The 22,197-nt window shown below is 50.4% G+C and overlaps 1 protein-coding gene across 2 annotated transcripts in view; it reads left to right on the top strand.

The window, feature by feature from the left end:
- The window catches only part of BAHD1 (bromo adjacent homology domain containing 1), a 35,424-nt gene extending 23,201 nt beyond the window's left edge, over positions 1–12,223 (top strand). The window contains exons 3-7 of one of the 2 annotated variants that reach the window (XM_071428065.1): positions 1,550–1,911; positions 3,502–3,661; positions 4,616–4,692; positions 6,751–6,842; positions 9,069–12,223. In XM_071428065.1, the coding sequence (XP_071284166.1) occupies positions 1,550–1,911; positions 3,502–3,661; positions 4,616–4,692; positions 6,751–6,842; positions 9,069–9,258 (881 nt within the window). In that variant the 3' untranslated portion in view covers positions 9,259–12,223. The remainder of the gene's footprint in view (positions 1–1,549; positions 1,912–3,501; positions 3,662–4,615; positions 4,693–6,750; positions 6,843–9,068) is intronic. The other variant, XM_071428063.1, reaches the window with a different exon arrangement.
- The last annotated feature ends 9,974 nt before the right edge of the window (positions 12,224–22,197 follow it).

The following is a 22,197-nucleotide window of genomic DNA, read 5'->3' as shown; positions in this document are numbered from 1 at the left end:
GAGATTTTGGTTTGTGGATTGAAGAATATAAGGAGGTCTCAGAGAATATTGATGGTGCCTTAGGGATTGATTTCTATATAATTATGCACCTCTGAAATATTTTCCTTCCCTAGAGTGAACTGAAGGAGCACTTTGGCTGCAAGCAGCAGGCTCCCATCAGACAGGGATCCAGCCTGACATGCTAAATGCTGTGTGTTACATCTGTCTGATTTGGTGTCTTCCAGGTGTTTGTAGGGGACTATCAGTGTCTGTGTGGTACAAATCCAGGGACTGGGCTGTGATCTTGGGCAGTGGTTGGGCAGTGTGGAAGCAGAGTGGTGGAAAGGAGCTGGGACAGGCTGTGAGAGCTGCTTCAGTGCTAGTGCCGTTGGAGAGGCTGGAAGTGTGTGTGACCAAGGAAGGAGTCCCAGGGGTGCCAGCAAGAGCAGTTCTGCACCAGGGCTCTGACATTCAATAAAGATTTTTGTGAAGCTTTATCTTGCTCTAGCTCAAGCTTAAAAGCTGCTTTTGTAAGCAAAATACCTGAGAGGTGATTCCTTGCTCCATGTGTCTTGTGCCTGCCAGTGCCTGGGGTTCTTGTGGCATTTGCTACATGGGGTTGATTTGATTTGATTGATTGATGAGGATGATCTGTGGCATCCCTTGCACTCACAGCTCCAGAGTGGCTTGGCTGAAGCCCTTAGGGAGGGTAAGGTGGGGAGGCAGGAGTCCCAGCAGTTCTTTGGCTGGAGCTGTGTGGCTTTGGGTGGAATTCTCTCTTCAGATTTGTAAGCTCTGGTCTGAGGCATCTCCTGGAGCCTGACTGGAGCTGTGCTTTAGTCACCCCAAAAAGCACAGTCTCCCGTTAGGGAACAGGGGTGCATGATGTGTTGGTCCGGGAGCTCTTTTCCCGCTGATAGGGCATAATTACAACTGGTTCTTCCCTTGGCCTGGGTTGAGACTTGTTTGTGACTCCTGAGTGGAACAATGTATTTCTGGGATGCTCTGAGAAGCAGCGTCAGCCAAATTCCAACCTGCTGAGGTTCCTGTGTCTGCTGCAGGGACACAGTTTTGCTGAGGATGCAGCATCTTGTGGTTGTGTTCCACCTTGTTTCATCTTTCTGGACTTAATTTGGAGAATCTTCTCAATTTTCCCTGATTAGTAGAATTTGGCTTTTTGAAAGAGGCTGGCTGCTTTTGGCAGCGTGATTTAATCCTTCTCATTGTTTCGATAAGCCTTTTATTTCTTTTATACATATTGACAGGCTGGAACTGCTTTGGACACTGGCCAGCCTTGTGTGTATTCCTGGCTGGCATTACTTGGGATTCAGATGGGTTTGTTGTGGTGCAGTGTCATCTGCGGAGCACTGGAACACGCAAGCTCGGAAATGGCTTTGCTTTTACAATCCAGTGACAGTGCAAAATGAAATTACAGCCTGGAGAGTCTTTACAGCTATAATGCAGTAAAGGGGATTTCGGGCAAAAGCGGCGACGGTGTGGGACAGTCCCAGCTGTGTAGTTGCTTTATGTTCCAGATGAGATCCGTGACTCATTTCTTCCCTTCCCTTAGAAGGCTGCAAGTCTCTGGACCAGCTGAACCTCACAATCCCGGTGGCAGGACACCCCGCGTCGCCTGCCCACCCGCTCTCAGGATGTCCCGTGCCCAGCGTGCCGCCAGCTGCAGAGCCCGTTCCTCACCTGCAGACCCCCAACTCTGACCCTCAGACCATGGCCCGAGAATGTCCTCAGAGCTCCAAGCCCCCCAGCGGCTCCAAGTCGGGGCTGCGGAATACTCCAGGCTGCCTGCACGCCTCCAACAGCAAAGCGGCGGGCGGCCACTCCCACCCCAAGCAGCAGCGGATCGGCCGGCGCAGAGCCACCAACGGCTGGATCCCCGTGGGCACGGCCTGCGAGAAGGCTGTCTACGTCGTGGTAGGTGTCTGAGTGCTGGGGCTGGGCGGGGACAGCTGCCTGTGAGCCTCCAGGTGTGAAGGCTTGGGAGTTGTGGGGCCCTCTTCCAGCTGGAGGTGGTCACTAGGTGCTGTCTAGAACCTCCCGGTGGAATTCTGATGGGAGCAGAGGCACTGCTGGCTCTGTTCCCTGCGTGTCCTGCTGTTACCTTGCACGGTGTGGTTTGGGAGGGGAGGAGAACCTGCTGCTCCTGTGCTGGCCTCAGCTCAAAGGTGACGGATCCTCCCAGCTCCGGCATGTACAAGGGTGGCACCCGAGGCACGTGGGAGTCCATCCTACTGGGATCATCCTCCAGCTGCTTTCTCTTGGGTAGGGCAAACCTGTCTGAGAAGCTGAGGGTTGTTGTAGCCTCAATTATAAGGAGCACATCTAGAGGCAGCTCTCATAAGGTGGCTCTCACTTAGGGTGTCTGTAGCCCCACAAGAATCTCCCAGCACACAGAGGACTGAGATAGTCTAGTGGCTCCCAGGTGGAATTTTTCTAGCACTCGAAATCCCCTTTCTTGTAACTTGCATGATGGTGTGGCCAGTTGCTTCTCCAGGGATTTCCTGTCTGTACTTTCCCATTTGTTGCATTCAGGGGCAGAGACTGGTTCCTGTAAGATGGGAGATTTCCTGCCAGAGAATTCAATTAGGTCCAGTCAAGTCTGCTTCAATTGTGAGAGAAGGCAATATCCTTCATCTTATTAAAGCATAAGAGCTTGAAATGGGCCCCACGTGGTGTCTGGGAAGGTGGGACAAGGCACTGATGTGCAGTAGATGTCAGGAGGAAGGAGGGCCATGGTTGAGGCAGGATCTGTGCTGCTGCTTGGTGTGGTGGCACAACCTCGGGCTGCCGGGAGCAGCAGCCAGGGCAGGTTTTGGAGCTTTAGCCTTTGGGGCTGTGTCCAGGTGCCAAGGACTGTGCCAGAATGAAGCCTGTCAAGGCCAGGGACTGGCCTTGTGCATCCACCCCTCAGGCTGTCACACCCCAAAGGAGCAGTGAGGCATTAATCTCCTTAAGATGCTTCCAATCCTGCCTGGGAGATCTGGCAGGAGGTTAAACCATCCTGCTCAGGCATTCTGAAATGAAACTCAGAGCATAAGCAAACTAAAACCGCCTGGTTCATAGTCCCAAAAGTGATTATTTCGTACTGTCAGAGGGTACAAAGGAATCATTGGCAGTCCTGCTAAGGAAGGCTTTGTGCCACGGCCTCCCTGCCACTCCCTGCCCTGCTTTTGTCAAATATTTCATATCTTATTGGGTTTTTACCATGTTTGTATCAGAGAAAAAGCATCCAAAACACAATTTTCAGTGCCTTTGAATGGGAAGAAAAAGCAGACAGGTAGGCAGGTGGAAAGGTGATTTTCCTGAAGATTGTGGTTTTGTGTGCAGAATGGAAGGAGTGAGCGTGTTTTCATTTGAAATCAGAGTATTAATTTCAGCAATTAGGGCTTTTGTGAGATGTGCTGTCCCCCTGGTGAGCTGCCTCTCACTGCCAGCACTATGGAAGAGAACCGTGAAGTCACTCTTTGCCCGTTGACTGGGTTGTTTTGGTTCCTGTGTGTGCAGAACGAGCCCGAGCCGGCCGTGCGCAAGAGCTACCAGGCTGTGGAGAGGGACGGGGAGATCATCCGGGTGCGGGACACCGTGCTCCTCAAATCCGGGCCCCGCAAGAAATCCATGCCCTACGTCGCCAAGATCTCTGCACTCTGGGAGGACCCCAAGACAGGTACTGTGCCAGGACAGTGTGTGTGTGTGTGTGCTTGACAGAGAGCTGGAAGCAGGGAAGGAATGGATCCAGGGAGAGCTGCAGGCTGGTTCGGGTACCAGGGCGATGGAGATGAGATGAGCGCCATGGCTTGCATTTGGATTGTTCCAGGAACTGAAATGCTCCTTAATCACTCGTCTGGGGCTGATAAATGGAAATCTTCCTGGATATGGAAGCACGGAATATTTGCCAAGTGCCCGTCTTAGCAGCCTTTTCCCATATTATTTCATTGCTCAAACATCGGGGGAGCTGCTGTTTGCTCCAATCCAACATCTGGTCTGGGAGCTGTTGGGAACAGGGCACTTCTGCAGCAGCTCTGATGGACCCCAGTAGAGCTGGGGATGGGATTTGTGGGGCCTTATGGTGAGATCTGGTGTCTGACTGGCAATCCCTGAGCCAAGGATGCTGAGCCAAATGCTTTAAAGTAGAGGTTGTGCTTTAAAGGGGGGAAAAGAAACCCCAAAAATTCTGCGTAAAAGACATAAATTGAGGCGTGGTGAGGCTCAGTGTGGTTGTGTCAGTGCAGCAGCAATTCGCTCTGAACCTGGGAATCAATGCTGCAAGTTTGGACAAGTATCTTTTCCAGCTTGTGTGCTGAATCGATTTTTTTTTGCAGGTGAAAACATTTGATTCTTGAATCTTTGGGGAGTTTTTTGTGCCTGACTTCCTTGGGATGTTGTAACCTGAGTAGAAGGAGGCGAAGGTGTAGTGGAAAAGCAACATGACCGACTCCATGCAGCTTCTTGCTGTAACAAAGGGACACCTAGTTCAGCATGAAATATTTATCAGCCACAGCTGCCTCTCCGTGAGCACTGTGGGAATGAAGGGGATGGAGCAGCAGGAGGAAGCTGGGAATGAGTAGGAAAACACTCGGAGAAGCTGAGGCTTGACTTGTTTTCCTCTGTGCTGTTGCAGGGGAGCTGATGATGAGCCTCCTGTGGTATTACAGACCAGAGCACACTCAGGGAGGCCGCAACCCCAGCATGCACCAGGTGAGTCCCCATGGGGCAGGGCATCCCGGGCTCTCTGTGCTCCTGCAGCAGGAGGGGAGCACTGCCCCAACATCTCCCTGCGTTCCTGGGTGGCCTCCAGCTGAGTACAGCAGAGCGCTCTTGGCTGTGATGCTACTGTTGCCAGATGTGTGGAGTGGTGGTGTCCTGTAGTTGGGCTTTTCCCCCAGATTTATTGTCCTGTGGAGAAAATCTGGGCTCTCAAAAAAGCTGCTGAGTTTCTTACATGGAGGCTCTGCCAGAAACTGCTGATGTTGATGTTTCTCCCTTTAATCTGAGAAAATTCCATATATTAGGTAAAAAGTAATTTTGACTGTTGCCTTAAAAATAAGGAAGAAAAAGTTTATACTGAATCAAGATCAGACACCTTTCCAAAAGCACATTCTAATTCCTACAGGACTGCAGAGCCTGATGCAAAAGCTCCTGCTGCCATTTTGCAGGAAACTGAAGTGCCTGTGTCATGTGCTGCCTTTTAATAAATCCCTTAATCTGCTTCTTAAACTCCAAAAACGTGTTAGTTTTGTACAGAAACGTGGATGCATCATCCTTGCCCTGCATAGATTTATGCTGAGAACTAAAGTCTGGCTTGAGGATGCTGTACCAGGATAATGGAGTTGCTTTTTAAAGAAAAAAACGTGTGAATCACTGTGACTTCACGCCTTGCTCTGCTTTGCATGGGCTTGTGTTGGGTGACAGAACAAGCTGGTTTTAACTGGGAATGAAGAATTCACTGCTGTGTTCAACCCAATTTTAAAAACTTGCTTAATTTCCATTACTTTTTTAAATAAAAAGGGATGGAGGGTTTGAGAGCAGCCAGGGAATTGTAGCTGCCTTGTTTGCAGGGCACAGGTGAGTTTCTAAACCAAAATGTGGCACTTTATAAATGAAAGGTGAGTGTATCCAGTTGCATTTCAGTCCAGGTAGAATGCCAGGAGGAATTAAGCCAGGTTTTTGCAAACCCATTTAAATTACACAATTCTTCAAACAAGAGAGAGCTTGGTCTGAGGGCTGGGCCAGGCTTGCCAGGGTGACTCAGGTAGTTTTGACTCGAGGAGTAAACCAGAACCCCAAGGTGCAGAAGGCAGGTGTGGCATTCCCAGTGTCCCTGATCAACCCTGTCCCCAGATGTTCACCCTTTTGTGAGTTTTCCCTTCCAGCAAAGCAGAAATGGAGCCTGCAGGGAATATTTCCAGACTTGTGCAGGGCATCCATGTTCCCAGAGATCATCTCTGCTGATCTAACCATACCTGAAATTCTTCTCAGTGGCTCTGTCCGGGTTACCCTGTGTATAACCAATCCTGCCTGCTGCAGAGCCAAATTCCCTAAATTACTCTGGGAAAATTTGAAGAGGAGCTTGCCAGTAGAGGTTGTGGCTGATCCTCCCTGGATGCGTTCCAGGCCAAGTTGGATGGGGCTTGAAGCAACCTGGTCTAGTGGAAGGTGTCCCTGCCCATGGCAGGCGGTGGAATGAGATAATCCTTAAGGTCCCTACCAACCCAAACCATAGCAGGATTCTATTCCATGATTCTGAAAAAGGCTGTTGCTACTTCTCTCACTGAACCAGCCTTTTTAATTGAATTGGGAGGAGGAAGTGGTTGGATAAGAAGGGTTTCTTTAAGTTTTTAAGATATAAAGATGGATTAGAGAATCCAGAAGGAAAGGGGAGACCGAGGGGTGCAGCCAGCCATGGCCTTGCTGCTGAAGAGCTTTGTGACATTGGAAATTCATGGAGTATTGGAGCACTTAGTCTCATAAAATGTGCTGGACAGGGTGAGATGGTGGGAGAATCCTTTGCTCACTGTTGCTGGATAAAATGTGGTGCCCAGAGCACATGGCAGGTACCTGGGTTATGTGGGACACTGGCTCTGAAGAGTATTCACCATGGGCATGCTTTGGTGACTCCACGTTAAGGTGATGGGTGAAGGTGCAGAGCTCCCCATTCCCTCTCTGGGTGGGTGAGGGTGTGGAGCTGGCCGTGCCTCCCGGGGCTCCGGGCCAGCTGGGTGACCGACATGTCTGTCCCCTCCCCTCCTCTCACAGAATGAGATCTTTGCGTCGCGGCACCAGGACGAGAACAGCGTCGCCTGCATCGAGGAGAAGTGCTACGTGCTGACCTTCGCAGAGTACTGCAGGTAGGTGGAGCTCTGAACCTGCTGCACTTCCCAAACCTCCCCCTGCCTCCAGCCTCTCTCATCCTGCCCATTCCAGCCAGCCCAGCTGTCCCAGCCTGCGGGCTGTGGTGTGGCTGGAGCTGGGGTAGTGACACTTGCTCTGCTGCAGGCAGGGGGCTTCTCCTGCTCCAGATCCATTACGTGTCTGGATTGCGTAGGATCATGGAATCTTTTGGGTTGGAAAAGACCCTCAAGATCATCAAGTCCAGCTGTTCCCCTGGAGCTGCCAAGGCCACCACTGACCTGTGCCCCCAAGTCCCACATCCACATAGCTTTTAAATCCCTCCAGGGATGGGGACTCCACCACGGTCTGTTCCAAGGCCTGGCCAGCCTTTCCCTGAAGGAATTTTCCCAGTATCCAACCTAAATCTCCCCTGGTGCAACTTGAGGCTGCTTCCTCTCAACCTGTCCTTTCTTCCCTGGGAGCAGAGCCTGACAGGCTCTGGCTGCACCTTCCTGTCAGGGGCTTGTGGAGAGCCAGAGGTCCCCCCTGAGCCTCCTTTTCTCCAGGCTGAGGCCCCCCAGCTTCCTCAGCTACTCCTGGTGCTCCAGACCCTTCCCCAGCCTCTTTGTGTTCCTTTCAAGGGACTCCCAAATATCGATGCTTGTATGACCACTGCATGTGGTTTCAAGGAAGACAGGAACAGGTGTACAGGAAAACATGTAACTTGGAGCTAAAAACTGAGTTAGGAAGTGATCCTATATGTCCATTCCTTGTTGGACACAGGTGCCAGACCAAAAACCTGCTGATACAAGTGCCAATGTTTGTGCTGGACACCAGATCCTGGGATTTCAGCAGCAGCCGCCCTTGGAGCAGTGACTTGGGCTATTATAGTTGAGCTCTTGCTGATTGAATTGCAGCTTTGTCAGTAAGAATTTCCCAGCATCCATATTCCAGCCTGCCATCCTGTGATGGGTACACAGGGCTGAAGGAAAATAGGGATTGAATTGGCACAAACCCATAATGCAAACCAGTGCTTTAAATCTCAGTTCTGCTGGGTACATCTTGTGGTCTGTGCAGCCCTGCCATGGAGGAGATGCCTGAGGCCTCCTCCTCAGCCTGCTCCTTGCCCAGGGCTCTGCTCTTGGAATTTCTCAAAACAAACTGGTGTACAAACTCTTTACAAGTTGAATTTTGATCTTTCTTTTGAGAACACTTAAAAACCCCAAACAAACAAAAAAACCCCAACATAACCCCAAGAATAACAAACCAAACAAGGCCAACCAAACAAAATCCCCCATCCCCAAGCTTTGGATCAAAGCAGTTCCTTTCCATTCTAACACCCCAGTCTTCTGGAACAGCTACTGGCAGGAGTTCTTTCATGCTCTTCTGGGTCAGGTCATCTTTGAGAGATGTTCCCTGGAGGCATCCTGAATTCTTTGTTTTCCTAAACATTGGTTCATAAGCATTTATTAGGGACTAATTAGCAAAAATGAAGCCAAAGTAGTAAAAACAAGGTTTTAAAACTTTTTTTTTTAATTGCTATCATCTTTGGTGCTGTACGATATCCACCAGTATGGAAATACAAACTTGTGTTGCTTCCTGCAGGAGTTCTCTTTGAACAAAGCTTTGTCCACATTCCTTCCCTTCCCCTTATCCCCCAGCAGCTGCAGTTGTGGCTCCCAGCAGGACACAGGCAGCAGGAGAGGGAATGAGTTCATGGTCCCCAGCACAGAAAGGACATGGACCTGTTGGAGCGAGTCCAGAGGAGGCCATCAGGTTGATCAGAGGGATGGAGCACCTCTCCTATGAGGAAAGGCTGAGAGAATAGGGATTGTTCATCCTGAAAAAGTGAAGGCTTTGGAGTGACCTAATTTCCCCTTCAAGTACCTCAAGGGAGCCTACAGGAAAAATGGAGAAAGACTGTTTACAAGGGCCTGAAGTGCCAGGACAAGGGGGAATGGCTTCACACTGCCAAAGGGCAGGGATAGATGGGATATTAGGAAAAAATTCTTGGCTATGAGGGTGATGAGGCCCTGGCTCAGAGAAGCTCTGGCTGCTCCATCACTGGCAGGGTCCAAAACCAGGTTGGATGGGGCTTGGAGCAACCTGGACTAGTGGAAGGTGGAACCTAGTGAAAGGTTCCTGCCCTTGACAGGGGTGGGACTGGATGAGCCTTTATGTCCCTTCCAACCCAAAGCATTCCAGGATCCTCTGATAACTCTTTCGATGTGATTGCCCTGCAGATTTTGTGCCTTGGCAAAGCGTCGAGTCGAAGGGATCCCGGGCAGGAAAACCATCATGGTTCCTCCCTCGGAGGAGTATTCCACCCCTCTGCACCGCAAGGTGCCCGAGGACACGGACCCCGAGCTGGTTTTCCTCTGTCGTCACGTCTACGACTTCAGGCACGGGCGCATCCTGAAGAATCCGCAGTAGCGCAGCCTTGGCTCGGAGCGGGCGGCACCGGAGCGCCCACCATGGCCTGGGACACCTGTGCACTGTCACCCACCTCATGCTGCTGCAGGTGGGAGCGCCCAGCGCTCCGCCCTGGGACTGGGAGCGTGCGAGGAGCGGAGCCCCTGGAGGGGGAGGCAGCAGCTGAAAGCACAGCACTTCATTAAAAGCATAAATGAAAATATATACGTAAAAAAAATAAATATATGTATATAGATATAGGGATTTGCATAAGTAAATCTATATCTATATATGTATGTAGAGCTGCATCTATTGGGAGGGTTTGCAGGGGATAAAAGCCAGGAAGCAGTGCAGAGCCATGGCTGGGGGAACGGCGCCAACGTGCAGGAGGGATGTGTCAGTGCAGTGTTTGTGGAGTCTGGGACAGTCGGGGGTTTTCAGGCCCTGAACCGAGCCCAGCTCTTGGCAGAGCACAGGAGAGTCTCCTTGGTTCCACAGGACAGACTCTGAGGATTCCCATGGTGAGAGCTTCAAAATGCAGCTTGGAGAGCTGCCTGGGTGCAGAGTGGCCTTGTGTCATGCTTGGATAGGTGTTGCTCCACCAGGGGAAGAGGTGACCCCTGTTCTCCCCTGTCTTTTACCTCCCCTCACCTCACCACCTAGACTGGGGCTTGGAGCCTGCTCCATGGTGGAGCAGAGGGAGCTGGCAAGGTGGCAGGTGTCACACCGCAGTGTAGGGTTAGAGCTGGTCCTGTCCCAGGTGTCCTGAATGAGCCCACAGGATTTTATGTCCCATTCCCAAGGCCCGGCACTCGTCGCTTGGAAGCTTGGAGCTCACAAAGTGGGCTCTGATGGGGAGAACCATGTTTCCTCTTCTCTTCTGAGTGTTGCTCTTCCTCTGATGGCTCAGGGGGCCCTGGATTTTCTCTTTCTTCCCAGTTTGTTTCCTGTAATGTCGTTTACAGACCCTGCTTGTCCCCATGTGTCTGCAGTGGGAAGAAGCCAGAGGGGGAAGTGGCAAACCCTTTTCTTGCCTGTTTTTGGCTTTTTAAAATTCCTTCCCCATGTGACTCTCCTGATCCTGGGAGTGCTGTTGAAACCGTCAGCAACCTCTCCCCCTCCAAACTCATCCCGGTGTCCAAGCAAGCTCACCAAAGTGGCTTTGTGGCTCCTGAAAGGACCTGAGCATCGGGAAAGGTTTGCATGGATGGACCATGTGAGCCCGCAGGTCCTGCCTCTTGCCTTACCTGTACAGATCCCAGACAGACCTTAGATCCCAGACAGACCTTAGCTTATCTCAACGCTAACTTGGAGTTAATCCCAAAGCAAACCAAAGGACAGTGTCACATCCTGGGGAGTCACTGCACCAGGCTGGGAGCCCAGCCCGAGATTGCACTAACTTACAGCAGAACTGACCCCGTGCCACCCACATGGCTGCTGGCTGGAGCTGCTCACTGAAACGAGGGATCTGCGTTTTCCCAGTCTTTTGGGGCTTCTGAACTTGTGTTCCATGGTGGAAGTGTCCATTCTGCTTTAATGTCCTGTCAGTGGAAGCAGCATTCCCTGTACTCCCTGGGGACACAGGGCTTGTCACCTTGCTCCAGTGGCCACACACCTGCCTGGCCTGGAGAGAAAGCCCATGGCACCCAGTTCCTTACATGGAATAGTTCAGGCATGCAGGAGTTCTCCAGAGATTTGCTCTACATACCAAAGAGGGGAACGTGTCTGGAGGCAATCGCTGGAGGGGATGACAAGGTCTGGCACCTGCCACAGCAGGCAGGCATCTCCCTGCAGCTGGTGGATGATTCCTGCTGGAAAATTCCTGTTTATTCCCACCTGCATAGCCCAGGGAGAACACCCAGCTCCAAGAAGGGGGATCCCAGGTGTGCAAGCAAGAATTGTCAGGTGAAGCATCTTCTCTCACTTATACCTCAAGATACTGTTGGTGTCAAAGGGATTGCCCAGATCTCTCCTGAACAATTCGCTTTGCACTGGGGGTCTCTTGGAATGACGTGGTGGGGCTGCGTTGGGTTGAGAAGTGGTGGCACTGTGGGGACACTCGGATGAAGGGGTGCAAGGAGGTGTTGGAGATCGTGGTCTCTGATGCTTCTGGGGGAGGATATGAAGTGGTTTTCCCCTGAGCAGGGAGGGAGAATGCTGGAGAAGTGGAGCTGCTCCTGCCCGTGACACGGAGGGAATGGCAGCTGCCTGGCCGTGGTGGGAGTGCAGCAGCTGCACCCCACAGTGAGTGGGAGGTGATGGGAAGCTCTAAATCCACGTGTTTGGTTTCATGGGGACTCCTTTGTCCCTGAACCTGAAGCAGGAGAGCTGCTGTGGCCATTTCTCCCTGGCAGTGCTTTGGACACGGAATGCTGCAAGACCCACCAGCCAGGTGAGCCTGAGCACTGCTGCAGCTGGGCCCAGGTGTGAGACCCAGCCTTGGAAACACAGTAACTCACTGAAATTCCTCCTTCTGCCCCATCTCCCCCTGCTCCCACCTCGTCCTGGCTCCTCTCCAGGTAGCAGGGAAGTTATCCTTGCCCTGGGTCCATAACGGGCTCCGGTCCAGCTCTGGAGAGGACAAACCTGAACTCTTCTCATGTTGAATCTGCTTCAGGCCATGAACATTGAGGTTCACGTGGTTGCTGATGCTGTTGTGCAAACAGCATGTAAATGAACTGAAATGTCTTACCCCTAATGAAAAGATTTCCTGCTTTTTTAATCTATTAGATATGGAAATATTTTTTGAAACTGAAAAATGCAGTCGGTAGAATTTAAATTGAAGCGTAATACATGTAAAATATATTTTAGTTGATAATTTTGTAAAATGCACTTTTTGTGTCTCTTCCCTGGTTTCCCAGATCTGTATTTCATTGTTTACAGATGGAATGAGAACATTCCCTATTCCCTCCTTCTGTGAGAAAGATATATTAGAAATAATTCTTAAAAAATAAATTTGAAAAATCGTATTGATTTAGAAAACAAACCAGTGCTGGACTGTTCTTCCCATTCCTGCATGAACTTCCCGCCTGGACCTGGTGGTTGCAGGAGTTAGGAGTGCTTGGGATCAGATGTAGGTGCTAATGGTTGTGGGATGAGTGATTTGTTGGGTTTTCCATGGAAATAAAACAAGTGGCAACAGGAGAGGCAGGGATTGACTGATTTTTCTCCAGTCTGCTCTTGACAGCCGCTGTCAGTGGAGTATTTGAGTCTCTGCTGTCCAAGCAGGGCAGGTAGTAGTGACAGATCTTGTTTTAGATAGGCTTTAGGAGCCCTGAGGGAAGCATTTGGGATTGTTCCTTTGGAAAAGTGTCTTGCTTGGAACGCTCTCTCCACCAGCTTCTGCCATCTGAGTGTCACAGCCCCATGGCACCAAGTGCCACGTGCACCCTGAGGAAGGGCCAATAGCCAAGCCATCCACACAGACATCCCAGGGGGCCAGAAGGATTCCAAGTGGGAGAAGAGCATACAGAAGTCAAATAGCCTGCTTGAGGAGCAATGAGGAGCAGGGTAATGGGACTGGGAGTACCTGGTGGGAGTGTCTGCAGCCCCATGCAGGCGAGAGCTGTTCAGGGGTGCTCCCAGCCAGCGACAGAGCTTGGGGGTGCAAGGCTGAAAGCACAGGCATGTGCAGGGGCTCCTGCACACTCATCCTCAGGGGGAGCAGCTCCCGTGGCCCTGGGTGGTGACACAGCCACTCCCATACAGTCCTGAGCCATGGCTCCTCTGGAGCTGTCCCACAGGCTCTTCCTTGACTTTCATGTTTTCCATGTTGGGATGTTCTGCTGCATCCTGGGGCTATGGCTCTTGCACACCTGGGGAGGGAGGGGATGAGTTCTGGGAACAAAATGGGCAGAAGGCAAGAGTAATGTCTGACATGGAATTAGCTCCTAATTTCAGAGAAGGGAGCAGGGGGCGCATGTGGCTTGTGGCCTCAATGCACATTAGTTGGGCATGGCAGAACTGCATCCATAGCCCTTGGATAATCCATTGGACCCTGGCTGCATCTTTCTGAAAATTTGCAGCATCTTTCACTTCCAGGTCACCTTGAGCAGGAGATTCTGAGATGGTCCTGTTGGATGAGCTGGAGCTGCTCAGTCCCTGCTCCCCTGCAGCCCTGCTGGCATCACACCTGTTCTTAAATTCCTGATTAAATTTCTTCCTAGGATTAGGAATTTTGCTAGAGGATCCTTGCCTTTTGCTTCCTGCTCCCAGCCTTGTCAGCACAGCTTCTCTCAGAGAGCTGCCAGAAGCACAGATCTGGAGAAGCAGATCAAACCAAGAGAATTCCTGAAAAAGGAAACCACAGTGATGAAGTGAATTCATGTGGGAATTTTTCTCCCAAGGGAAGGAGGGAGCTCATCCAGGGACATGTACATTTGTGAGCTGCTGTGGGATTACTGAGCATGATATTCCCAACCCCATGGCCTAGGATTTCTGCTGAAGAACCAATTTGAGATTTCCCAGTTGGATTTAATGTGACCTGGTTCCTGGGAGCCATCAGTGATGTGGGTGCCAGAAATGGAACAGAAACCTGCCCCCTGTGCGTGACCCATGGCCGGCTCTTGTGCTTATCCAGGTATCGATGCTCCCTTAGAGAGGTCCTTTCGAAAGACAACCAAGAAGAAGCTTTTCCATCCCCTCTCCTCCTGCCTGGTGAGCTGTCACCAGAAGGATAATCTGTGGCAGGCTGAAAAGTTGGGATTAATGTCAAACAAAATTGGATTTACTGTTAAAATCTGCTACCCGAGGGAGGCGCACAGAGCCATATCCGGCTCTCCTCGATCTGACATTCAGCAAACTGCTCTTGTGTCATGACTGACACTGCCAGGACTGTTCTGCTGCCACTGAGGCAGAGTCCTTTTGGCCACAGGTTGTCCTTGGAGTCCTCCATGCATCAGGAAGGCGTGGGCTCACCGGCTGGAAAGCGTGAGGTGTGTGGCCATTGGAATCCCGCCCGGCTTTGGCCAGCTGGGCATCCCCTGGCAGGTTTTGATGACGAGCAGTGGTTCAGGTACCTGGCAGAGCCAACCTGCTGTGTCCCATTTCCCTCATTTCCAGGTGTGGTGTCTGAAGGTGACAGAGCCTTGTGGCAATTGCAGGGAGAAGGAGGCACTTGGGGTGCTGGGAAGGAGCTGTTTGGGCTATGGGCACCTCCAGAGGCTTTGGATAAGGTTTGGGCACAAGGGTGAGAGTTGTTGAAAAGTGCATCCTGACCTTTGGGAATCAATTCTTTGAGAAGCACAGCAGTGTCCTGCAGATTCAGGGATGCTGGTGTGGCTCTTTGTTCTGCTTTGGAGCAGCTCTTTTTTCCAGGGAAAGTGCCAGCTGGTCTCCTGATGCTGCTGTGGGAGCCTTCTTGGGGTTTCCTCACCTCACTCCCCACATGTCCCAGCCAAGCAGATCCAGAGCAGCATCCAGGACTGGCTGAAGTGTCTTCCCACCTGGAGTGAAAGCCTGGAGCTCCTGCTTGCATTTAACTGGGGCTTTAATGCTGCTAATTATAATTGGCTGTAATTGTGCTAAAATCCCAGCGAGCCAAGAGACAGGAGCAGTTGGGACTGTCACATGAACATGACAGAGTGCTCCAGCACCCGCCCAGCTCTGTCCCTGCCCATGGAGGAGCTGTGCAGGGAGTGGGATTTGTCCCATCACTAGTGGCAGGAGCAGCCCTGGCAGGGTTGGTGCCACACAGGGAAAAGGGATACACATCCCCTTAACCTGGTGGCTCCAGGGACCTGAGTGTGGGCAATTTTTTGTTTTACTGTGCCCTTCTCACCCCATCCACGTGGGATAAACACTTGGCTCAGCGAGCTGGGGGCTTGAGGGGAGATAATGGATAACTGCTCATTAATCCCTGCATGCCAGCGTTGGCTCTTGCTGCTCTGTGCTGCTCCAAATGCTGCAGTGGCAGCACAGGGAGCCCCCAGCTCCATTGGCACAGGCTCCATCCATGGGAAAGCAGCCGCAGCCTTGCAGAGCCACTCTTGGAATGGCTCCTGCACTGCCTGTGTCACTCAAAGCTGAATTAAAATGAGGTTGAGCTTTTTGTGTTCTTCTCCAGCTGCTGCTCCTGCCATGGCTGCATTCCTGTGCCCAAAACCTCAGGGTCCTGGAGCAGCAGTGTGGGGAACCATTTTTGTGGAAACATCAAGCTGGACATTCCTGGAGGCTCTTTTTTTTGTGATAAAGCTCTTGGCAGAAAGGTAATTCCTACGTGGCCCTTGGGAAGGGAACTGTGCTGAGGGGTCACATGGGGACTGGCCAGGACTGTACTGCTTGAGCTTCCTGCAAAACCCCAAAATCCAGCTAAATCACCCCCTTATATGTAAATTTTCCTTAAATTCCAAACGCCAGCGTGGAAAACATGTTGAGAGCTCTGCAGGGCCACTGGGAGTGGCACTGGGCAATGCGAGAGACTGAGGCCAAAAGCAGGAAGAAAAGGAAAACAACAAGCCCAAGAATCAGGGGAACAGAGGAGGAACCAGGTGAGCACTGCCAGGTGTGCTGGGAAAGGCATCCAACCTCCATCCATGTGTTCCATATGGGATGGGACTCACCGAGGCAGTGGGAAGTTGCAGCACAGCACTCAGTGCTGGCCTCAGGGTTGCAATTAATAGTGGGAGATGCTGCTTAATAATTGGAGGTGGTAAAAGGGGATACCTGGACTGGGATGAAGCCGAGGGGCTGGCACGGAGCGAGGGGTCTCTGGGAGCGCGGCGTTGCCATAGGGATCCAACAGCTTCCCCGTCAGAGCCTCCGGCGAGAGCAGTTAATCCATTTTTAAGAGGAAAGGATATTTAATAAAGGGAACCATTTAAACTGGATTTACAAGGCACACTGAATGGAGGCCCCATTTATTCCATGACTTCATATTTAATTTTAATATCTCTATAAACCCCTCCAGAGTGTTCTGCACAAACAAGCCGGAGCCAGAGCGGTTCGACCGCCCAGTGATTCTTAAAAGCAAATCAATTTAACAGGGCTGGAAAAAACCTGCCTCTCCAGGAATATTCTTCCTCTCTCAGAAGGAGCACCGGAATAGCTGTATTAGAAAACAACAAACAAGCTCTTCTGATGGAGAGGGATTTTTGAAAGGATATGGTGCAAAGCGGGGTTGGGAGCCCCCACAGCAAGCCAGGTTGTTGGGAATTTGCTTTGTTGCTCTGTTTTCTCTGCACTCATAAATAATGTAATTAATAATCATATAACTTCATCAATAATCCAGTTTCTTCTGTAGCCGTGCTCGCTGCTATTCCCGTGCTGCTGCCTGAGCAGGGATGCAGTGACTGTAAAAGTCCATACAAGAGCTGGGTTAGGGACGATGGCACCTGGCAGCATTTAGCACTCCATAAGTGAGAAAAGCACAGGAAGGCAGCCAGATTTCCCACGAGGAAGCAGTTTGTGGCTGTTCCCAGAGCGTTTCTGCTTCTCACACTGGGAATGTCGTGGTTTTGGAAGAATCAAGTTCTCTGGGAAGAGCTGGTGAGAAAACTGCCTTCTCCCTCTGCAACAGATAAACTCTCCTGCTCCTCCTGCACCAGGCTCAGGGCACAGAGCAAATTCCCTGGCTTTCCTTAGTACCTGGAACATCTCTTTTTTATTTCTTTTTACTATGTAGAGATTGTGCTGCACAAAGCTGTCTCTGACTTCTCCATCTTTTGGATGGTCCCTGAACCCAGATTTAAGGAGCAGAGCAGGTGGCCCTGGCCACCACATCCCAGGCAGCCTGTGCAGTGGTTTGTGCTCTCAGATCACAGAATGTTCCCTCACCTCCACTTAATCCCTTTTTCCCCCTCTTGTTCCTTCCACACAAATGACCTCCCTAGCAGGAAACAGCATCCTCTGCTGCCCTGGGTCACGGAGATGGATTTCTCAAGGAGCAGACTCTGGACTGCTCAGAGTGAGGGTAATGTAGCTATCAGATGTTTCTCCCTGTCCCAGGCTGGGGCATGTTTCTCCCTATCACAGCCAAAGATCCACTTTGGGATGGGATTGGATTCGTAGCACATCAGATAATTAGTCTATAAAAAAGGAATTACATGGCGTGTTAACGAGCACAGTTGAATTTTGTTCTCACCTCCCTGTGAGATGAAGGCTGAGACTCCCTATGGGAATTGCTTTCCTCAGGGGACCTCCCTGTCTCTGTGATGTCCCAAAAGCAGCCCCACAGGTTCATGGGGGTCTGGAAACCAGGATCCAGGCAGGCAGCAGTCTCCCATTTCTAGGGGCAGACCCCTTGCTCCCAACCCATTTTCTTCCTAATATTTGAGCAAATTGTCTTGCAATTTAACTTTCCCAATTAGTTTTCTTCTAAAATCTGGAAATAATGCAACTTTTTTTTTTTTTTAATTGGTAGAGAGAGGGAAAAAAACCATTTTCATCACTCTTTAACAGAAAGTCTCAGTATTCTATGGTCCAGAGCAAGAGGGGGCACAAATGGACTGATTTATTTCATTCTTCCTGATGTTTATTTTAAATTAATCCTGTTGGGACAGATGTCAGGCCAGAATTCTTGCTGGAGTCACTTATCTTCTTTGATCTAATTAACAATGGCTCATGTTTTATAATAACTCATTTTTCTAATAATTAATTTTTCATGAGTGATGGGATTCACTTACTCTTTGCTCTTTGCCTTCCCCTAGATCCTGCATTTCCTCCCTCATTTTTCTTCCTTTCATTTTCCAAACCACCTTGATGCTGATACATTTCAGGCTTGAAAACACTGGAAATAACTTTCCAAATATGCTGCATTTAGAGAAAATTTCAGATTAATTCTACATGTTTATTCATTAAAAGCACCAGTAAGATCCTGCTGTGCACACACAGGGAGTTTAACATGGAAATACAAATTGAGTGTGTACATAAGTGTGTGTCAGTAATAATAAAATAGGAATGATGCTGCTGTGATTCATTGGCCCAGGATTTCCGACTGGAATTTACAGTGGGCTTGATGATAAACCCTCAGACTTTCCTTGGGAAGTGCGCCTGGAATACTCAGGAAAATGCTTTTAGGGATTACACAGCAATTTAAATAACATGCTGCCTAGGATGGCCTGAAGGCACAAACCTCCCGTTCCTATAAAACTCAGGCTACAAATAGAAAACCTTATCAAGAAGAATAAGAAACAGACCAGAATGTTGAGAAGTTTTCTGCAGTACCACAGCTGAAGATTGCACCTGATGATCTTGGAGGTCTTTTCCAAATTCTGGGATTCTGCGAGTCAGCCAGCCTGGACTCCACACAGATGGCACCATTCCTCCGATGTCTGACTGTCCCCTCCAGGATAAATTTGTCCATGTTTCCGTTCAGCTTATCCCCAAAACTTCCCAGCAGCCATCCACCGTCAGTCTCCAATATCCCAGTCAAATACTTTCCCTGCGGCAAAGCACGTCCTTCACAGGCCATTATCACTCCTAGCACATGGAAGGATGTTACAAACCTAAACAGGGTTCAGTAAAATGGGTCCTTATCGGTCCCATTGCCTTGGGGACAATGATTGCTGGTGTCAGGGATGCGATGCTGCAGGTTTTGGAGGTGTTGGAGCAGAATCAGTCCTCGTCCTGCTGCCTGTGAAACCACAGAAGCATTAATTGCCTACAAATTCCAGCAGGAACTTCACACACACAGAGTCACGACTTCATTACAGCCCCGCAGGAGCCGCCTGGGAGCCTCGGGAAACTCCGTGTAAAGAGCAGCAGATAGACCTGGAATGAGTTAAGAGACTCGGAGACTCTCCTGCGACACGGGTTTGGGAGCTGTGCTGGATTTAATGTGTGTTTGTACTGAGCGCTGGTGGTAAAACCCCGGCTGGCTGCGACTCCGAGGATGTGTGTGTGTGCATCCAGCAGCCCTGGGCTCAGAGGGATCAGAGGGATCACAGATGGGTCAGCGGGAGGATAAAGGGTGCAACAAGGGAGCTGTGGTTGTTACTGGCTTAAAATTGGATACACTCAGCCTGGCAATGGGCTTTGCATGTCAACCTGATTTTTGGGGGGGAAGATCTGGGACCGGGAGAATAACTGGGCGAGCTCTGCCCGAGCTGGTGTCCCCGTGGCGCTGGCGCCTGCGGCATTCCTTCCCCCGCTCCGACCTCCGGAGTGTGTGACAGCCCGGGGGGATGCGGGTCCGTGCAGTGTCTGCCAGCCCTGCTGGCCGCCTGCCCCGCAGCCTCCGCTCTCTGTGCCGTCCCCGGCGAGCGGGACGCGCTCCGGCTCGCTCCCTGCCTCCTCACACCCCAAATCCAGAGGGGAAGAGCGAGCGGTGCCTGCTGCTTCTCCTGGCCCTAAGGAGCTGGACCCCCCGGGATGGCTCCGTTGGGAAGCGATTCCACAGTGCCCAGCGGAGCAAGGAAAGCAGAATGGAGCTCAGCGTGAGGAACTGAGTGAGGATCTGAGCTCAGAGCAAGGTCTTTGCAAGCCCAGGCAACTGCATATCAATGAATTTAGAACCAGATCTGTCAGCAGAAAGTTTTCCTTGAAAACAGTGATTCTTGTGTTTGACCATCTCCTTGGAATTACTCAGTGTATTCATCCAGAGTGTTTGACTTTGTTTAAAAAGGCTTTTTCCCCAGAGATAAGAAACTCTGCCTCGGTAGTGAGCTGATTGTGGAGCGGCTTCTGTGCTTATCCCCTTGGATAAGAGGCTTTATTATACCAAATTACGGGATAATCTCTGGACACGCAGACACAGCATCGGATCTCTCCTCCTTTGCTTGTTTTACTTTTTGATCCAGAGCTGCTCAAACCAATCCAGGGGGTCTCCTCGGATAGGAATCACCGTCCTGTTTCTTTTCTGGGAAGCTGGCATTGGCCCAAACTGATGTTTTTTCAATAAACCTTCTTTCTCTTGCTCAGCTTTTCCAGAGGCCTCACCCGTTTGTCCTTTTTGCGGTTCTTCAGACCAAAATAAATATCTGATCTCACCCCAAAGCAGAGCCTTGGCAGGGCATTTGTGATGACATCACTGTCCAACCTTACTCTGAGCTGGAAGGACAGGGGTGTCCCTCAGTCTTTCTCTCCAGCCCCTCTGGGAACTGGGCTTTTCCTTGTCACACTGACACAATTTCCTGATTTCTGACAGCCAAGGTGAGTTCTACAGCCTTCCTTAAACCTGTGTGTGCATAAATGCTGTTGGGAGACTAGCTCAGTCTAAGGTGGTTGATATAATAATAATAATAATAATAATGTAACATAATAATAATAATAATAATAATAATAATAATAATAATAATAATAATAATAATGTGTTTTAATGTTGTTTTTCTACCCGTGTAAGTAAACAGTGAGGAAAAGGCCCAGAGATTTACTGCTCCTATTACCCAGGGTGGAGGCTGTGGTGGTCTTAAGGTGAGTAGTGGGGTTTGGAGGCATTTTGAAGAGGGCTGGGAAGTACAAAAATCTTTTTATACCTGTAAGTGGGAATTTTAGGGATGAGGCTGCTGCTCCAGCCCCTGGTAGTAGATCACACAGAAGCCGGGCAGAGCATTTCCCTGGGAAGGGCTGTGTGGTTTCCCTGCTTCCACAGAAGAGAGAACCAAACCCTTCCATCATTGCGGTGTGTTGTATAAACTTGTAGGCAAACCACAGCAGCCTGAGGTTGGGTTTCCTCGGTGACATTTTATTTGCTAAATGTGCTTTTTCTGAAGGGATGGATCTGTCTGGGAAATATATTCCCATAGTTTTGCACATTCTGAACGTGAGGCGGCTTTTAACTGCTTTGGAAATCAAATTAGTGCTCACTCTGGGTGTTAATTAGGCACACTGAGTGTAACCACAATTAATTTTCCCTAGTGACACAGGGTGTAGCTCTGCAAACCAGCCCCTGAACCCTGTATTTGCTTGGCTGTGCTGTTCCTATAGAGACTCTGCATCCCACCCCATGCCTTTGCTCTTCAGACCAGTCCTTAAATCCAGGTTCCCTTTGGAAAATAGCCCCTCTGACCTCGTGGGCAGTTTCCTGTTTCTCTGCCTTTCCAGAACCAGTGGGCTATCTTGTATAACTGCTCCTGACCTAGAGATATTAGTGGGGAATAGGAACAAAAAGGAATGAGCAGTGCCAGACTAACACGCCTTCGAAGAAATGAAAATTCCCCTTGGCTGCTTTGGAGTTTGCTGCAATCAGGCTTTTTCCCCAGGAGGAGGGATTGATTTTTGTCTCAGTGACACGGATTATATATATTGGCACGGCTTCAGTTTGGGCTGGTGTTGAGATCGGATCAGGACCTGCCCTCTGAAATGAGAGCAGGAATCTGATAACACTTCGTGTGTGCAGCTTTGCTGGTGGCAGGTCGGATATCGGTCTCTTCCTAGAGCTAATGCTGTATTTACATCCAAATAAAACTGGGAAATGTGCAATAATCTAGCTGCAGGCTCTCACGCTGCGCTCCAAGTGCTTTGTCTGCCTTGGCTGACAAAATGCTCTTGGCTCCTGATCAAAGGAAAGTAAGTGGAAGCTGGTTTTCTCTTGATGTTAAGAAAGCTCCTGACAGAGAGTCCCTGCAAGGCTGGTTAAGAGCCCAGGCCCCGTGGTAGGCTAGGAAAACTCATTGAAGGAAAATGCGGAGAACAATGGCAGTGTGGAATGACTTGGGGAAGGGCTGTGTGAGGAAATGGCATCCTGATGGCTGGGTTAGTGCCGCAGGCAGCCAGGGGATGGCCTGGAGCAGCAGGTGAGCGGCTGGGGTCATTCACAGAGGTGCTCCGGGGGAAATGCCTGCCGAGAGTTGGGAAATCCCTCCCTCTGGCTCTCGGTGTGGCACAGCCTCCTCGGCTCAGCACATAGCCAGTGTCTGCCCCTCCTCCAGGTGCTAAACCTGTGCGGGAATTACAGAATTCTGGAATTCCTTAAAGTGGAACACAATGCCTAATTATGGATAGTTTGGCCTGGTATTGTAAAAACCATCTGTTATCACTGCACAAGGCCACAGAAGCACTGGGATGTGAATTGTGCTGCCAGCA

The sequence above is a fragment of the Agelaius tricolor genome, unplaced genomic scaffold (genome assembly GCF_023055355.1).
Source record: "Agelaius tricolor isolate 1412-34295 unplaced genomic scaffold, bAgeTri1.0.p SCAF_5, whole genome shotgun sequence".
Lineage (NCBI taxonomy): Eukaryota > Metazoa > Chordata > Aves > Passeriformes > Icteridae > Agelaius > Agelaius tricolor.
The sequence above is the reverse complement of the archived record's forward strand: the minus strand, read 5'-3'. Positions and strand labels throughout refer to the sequence as shown.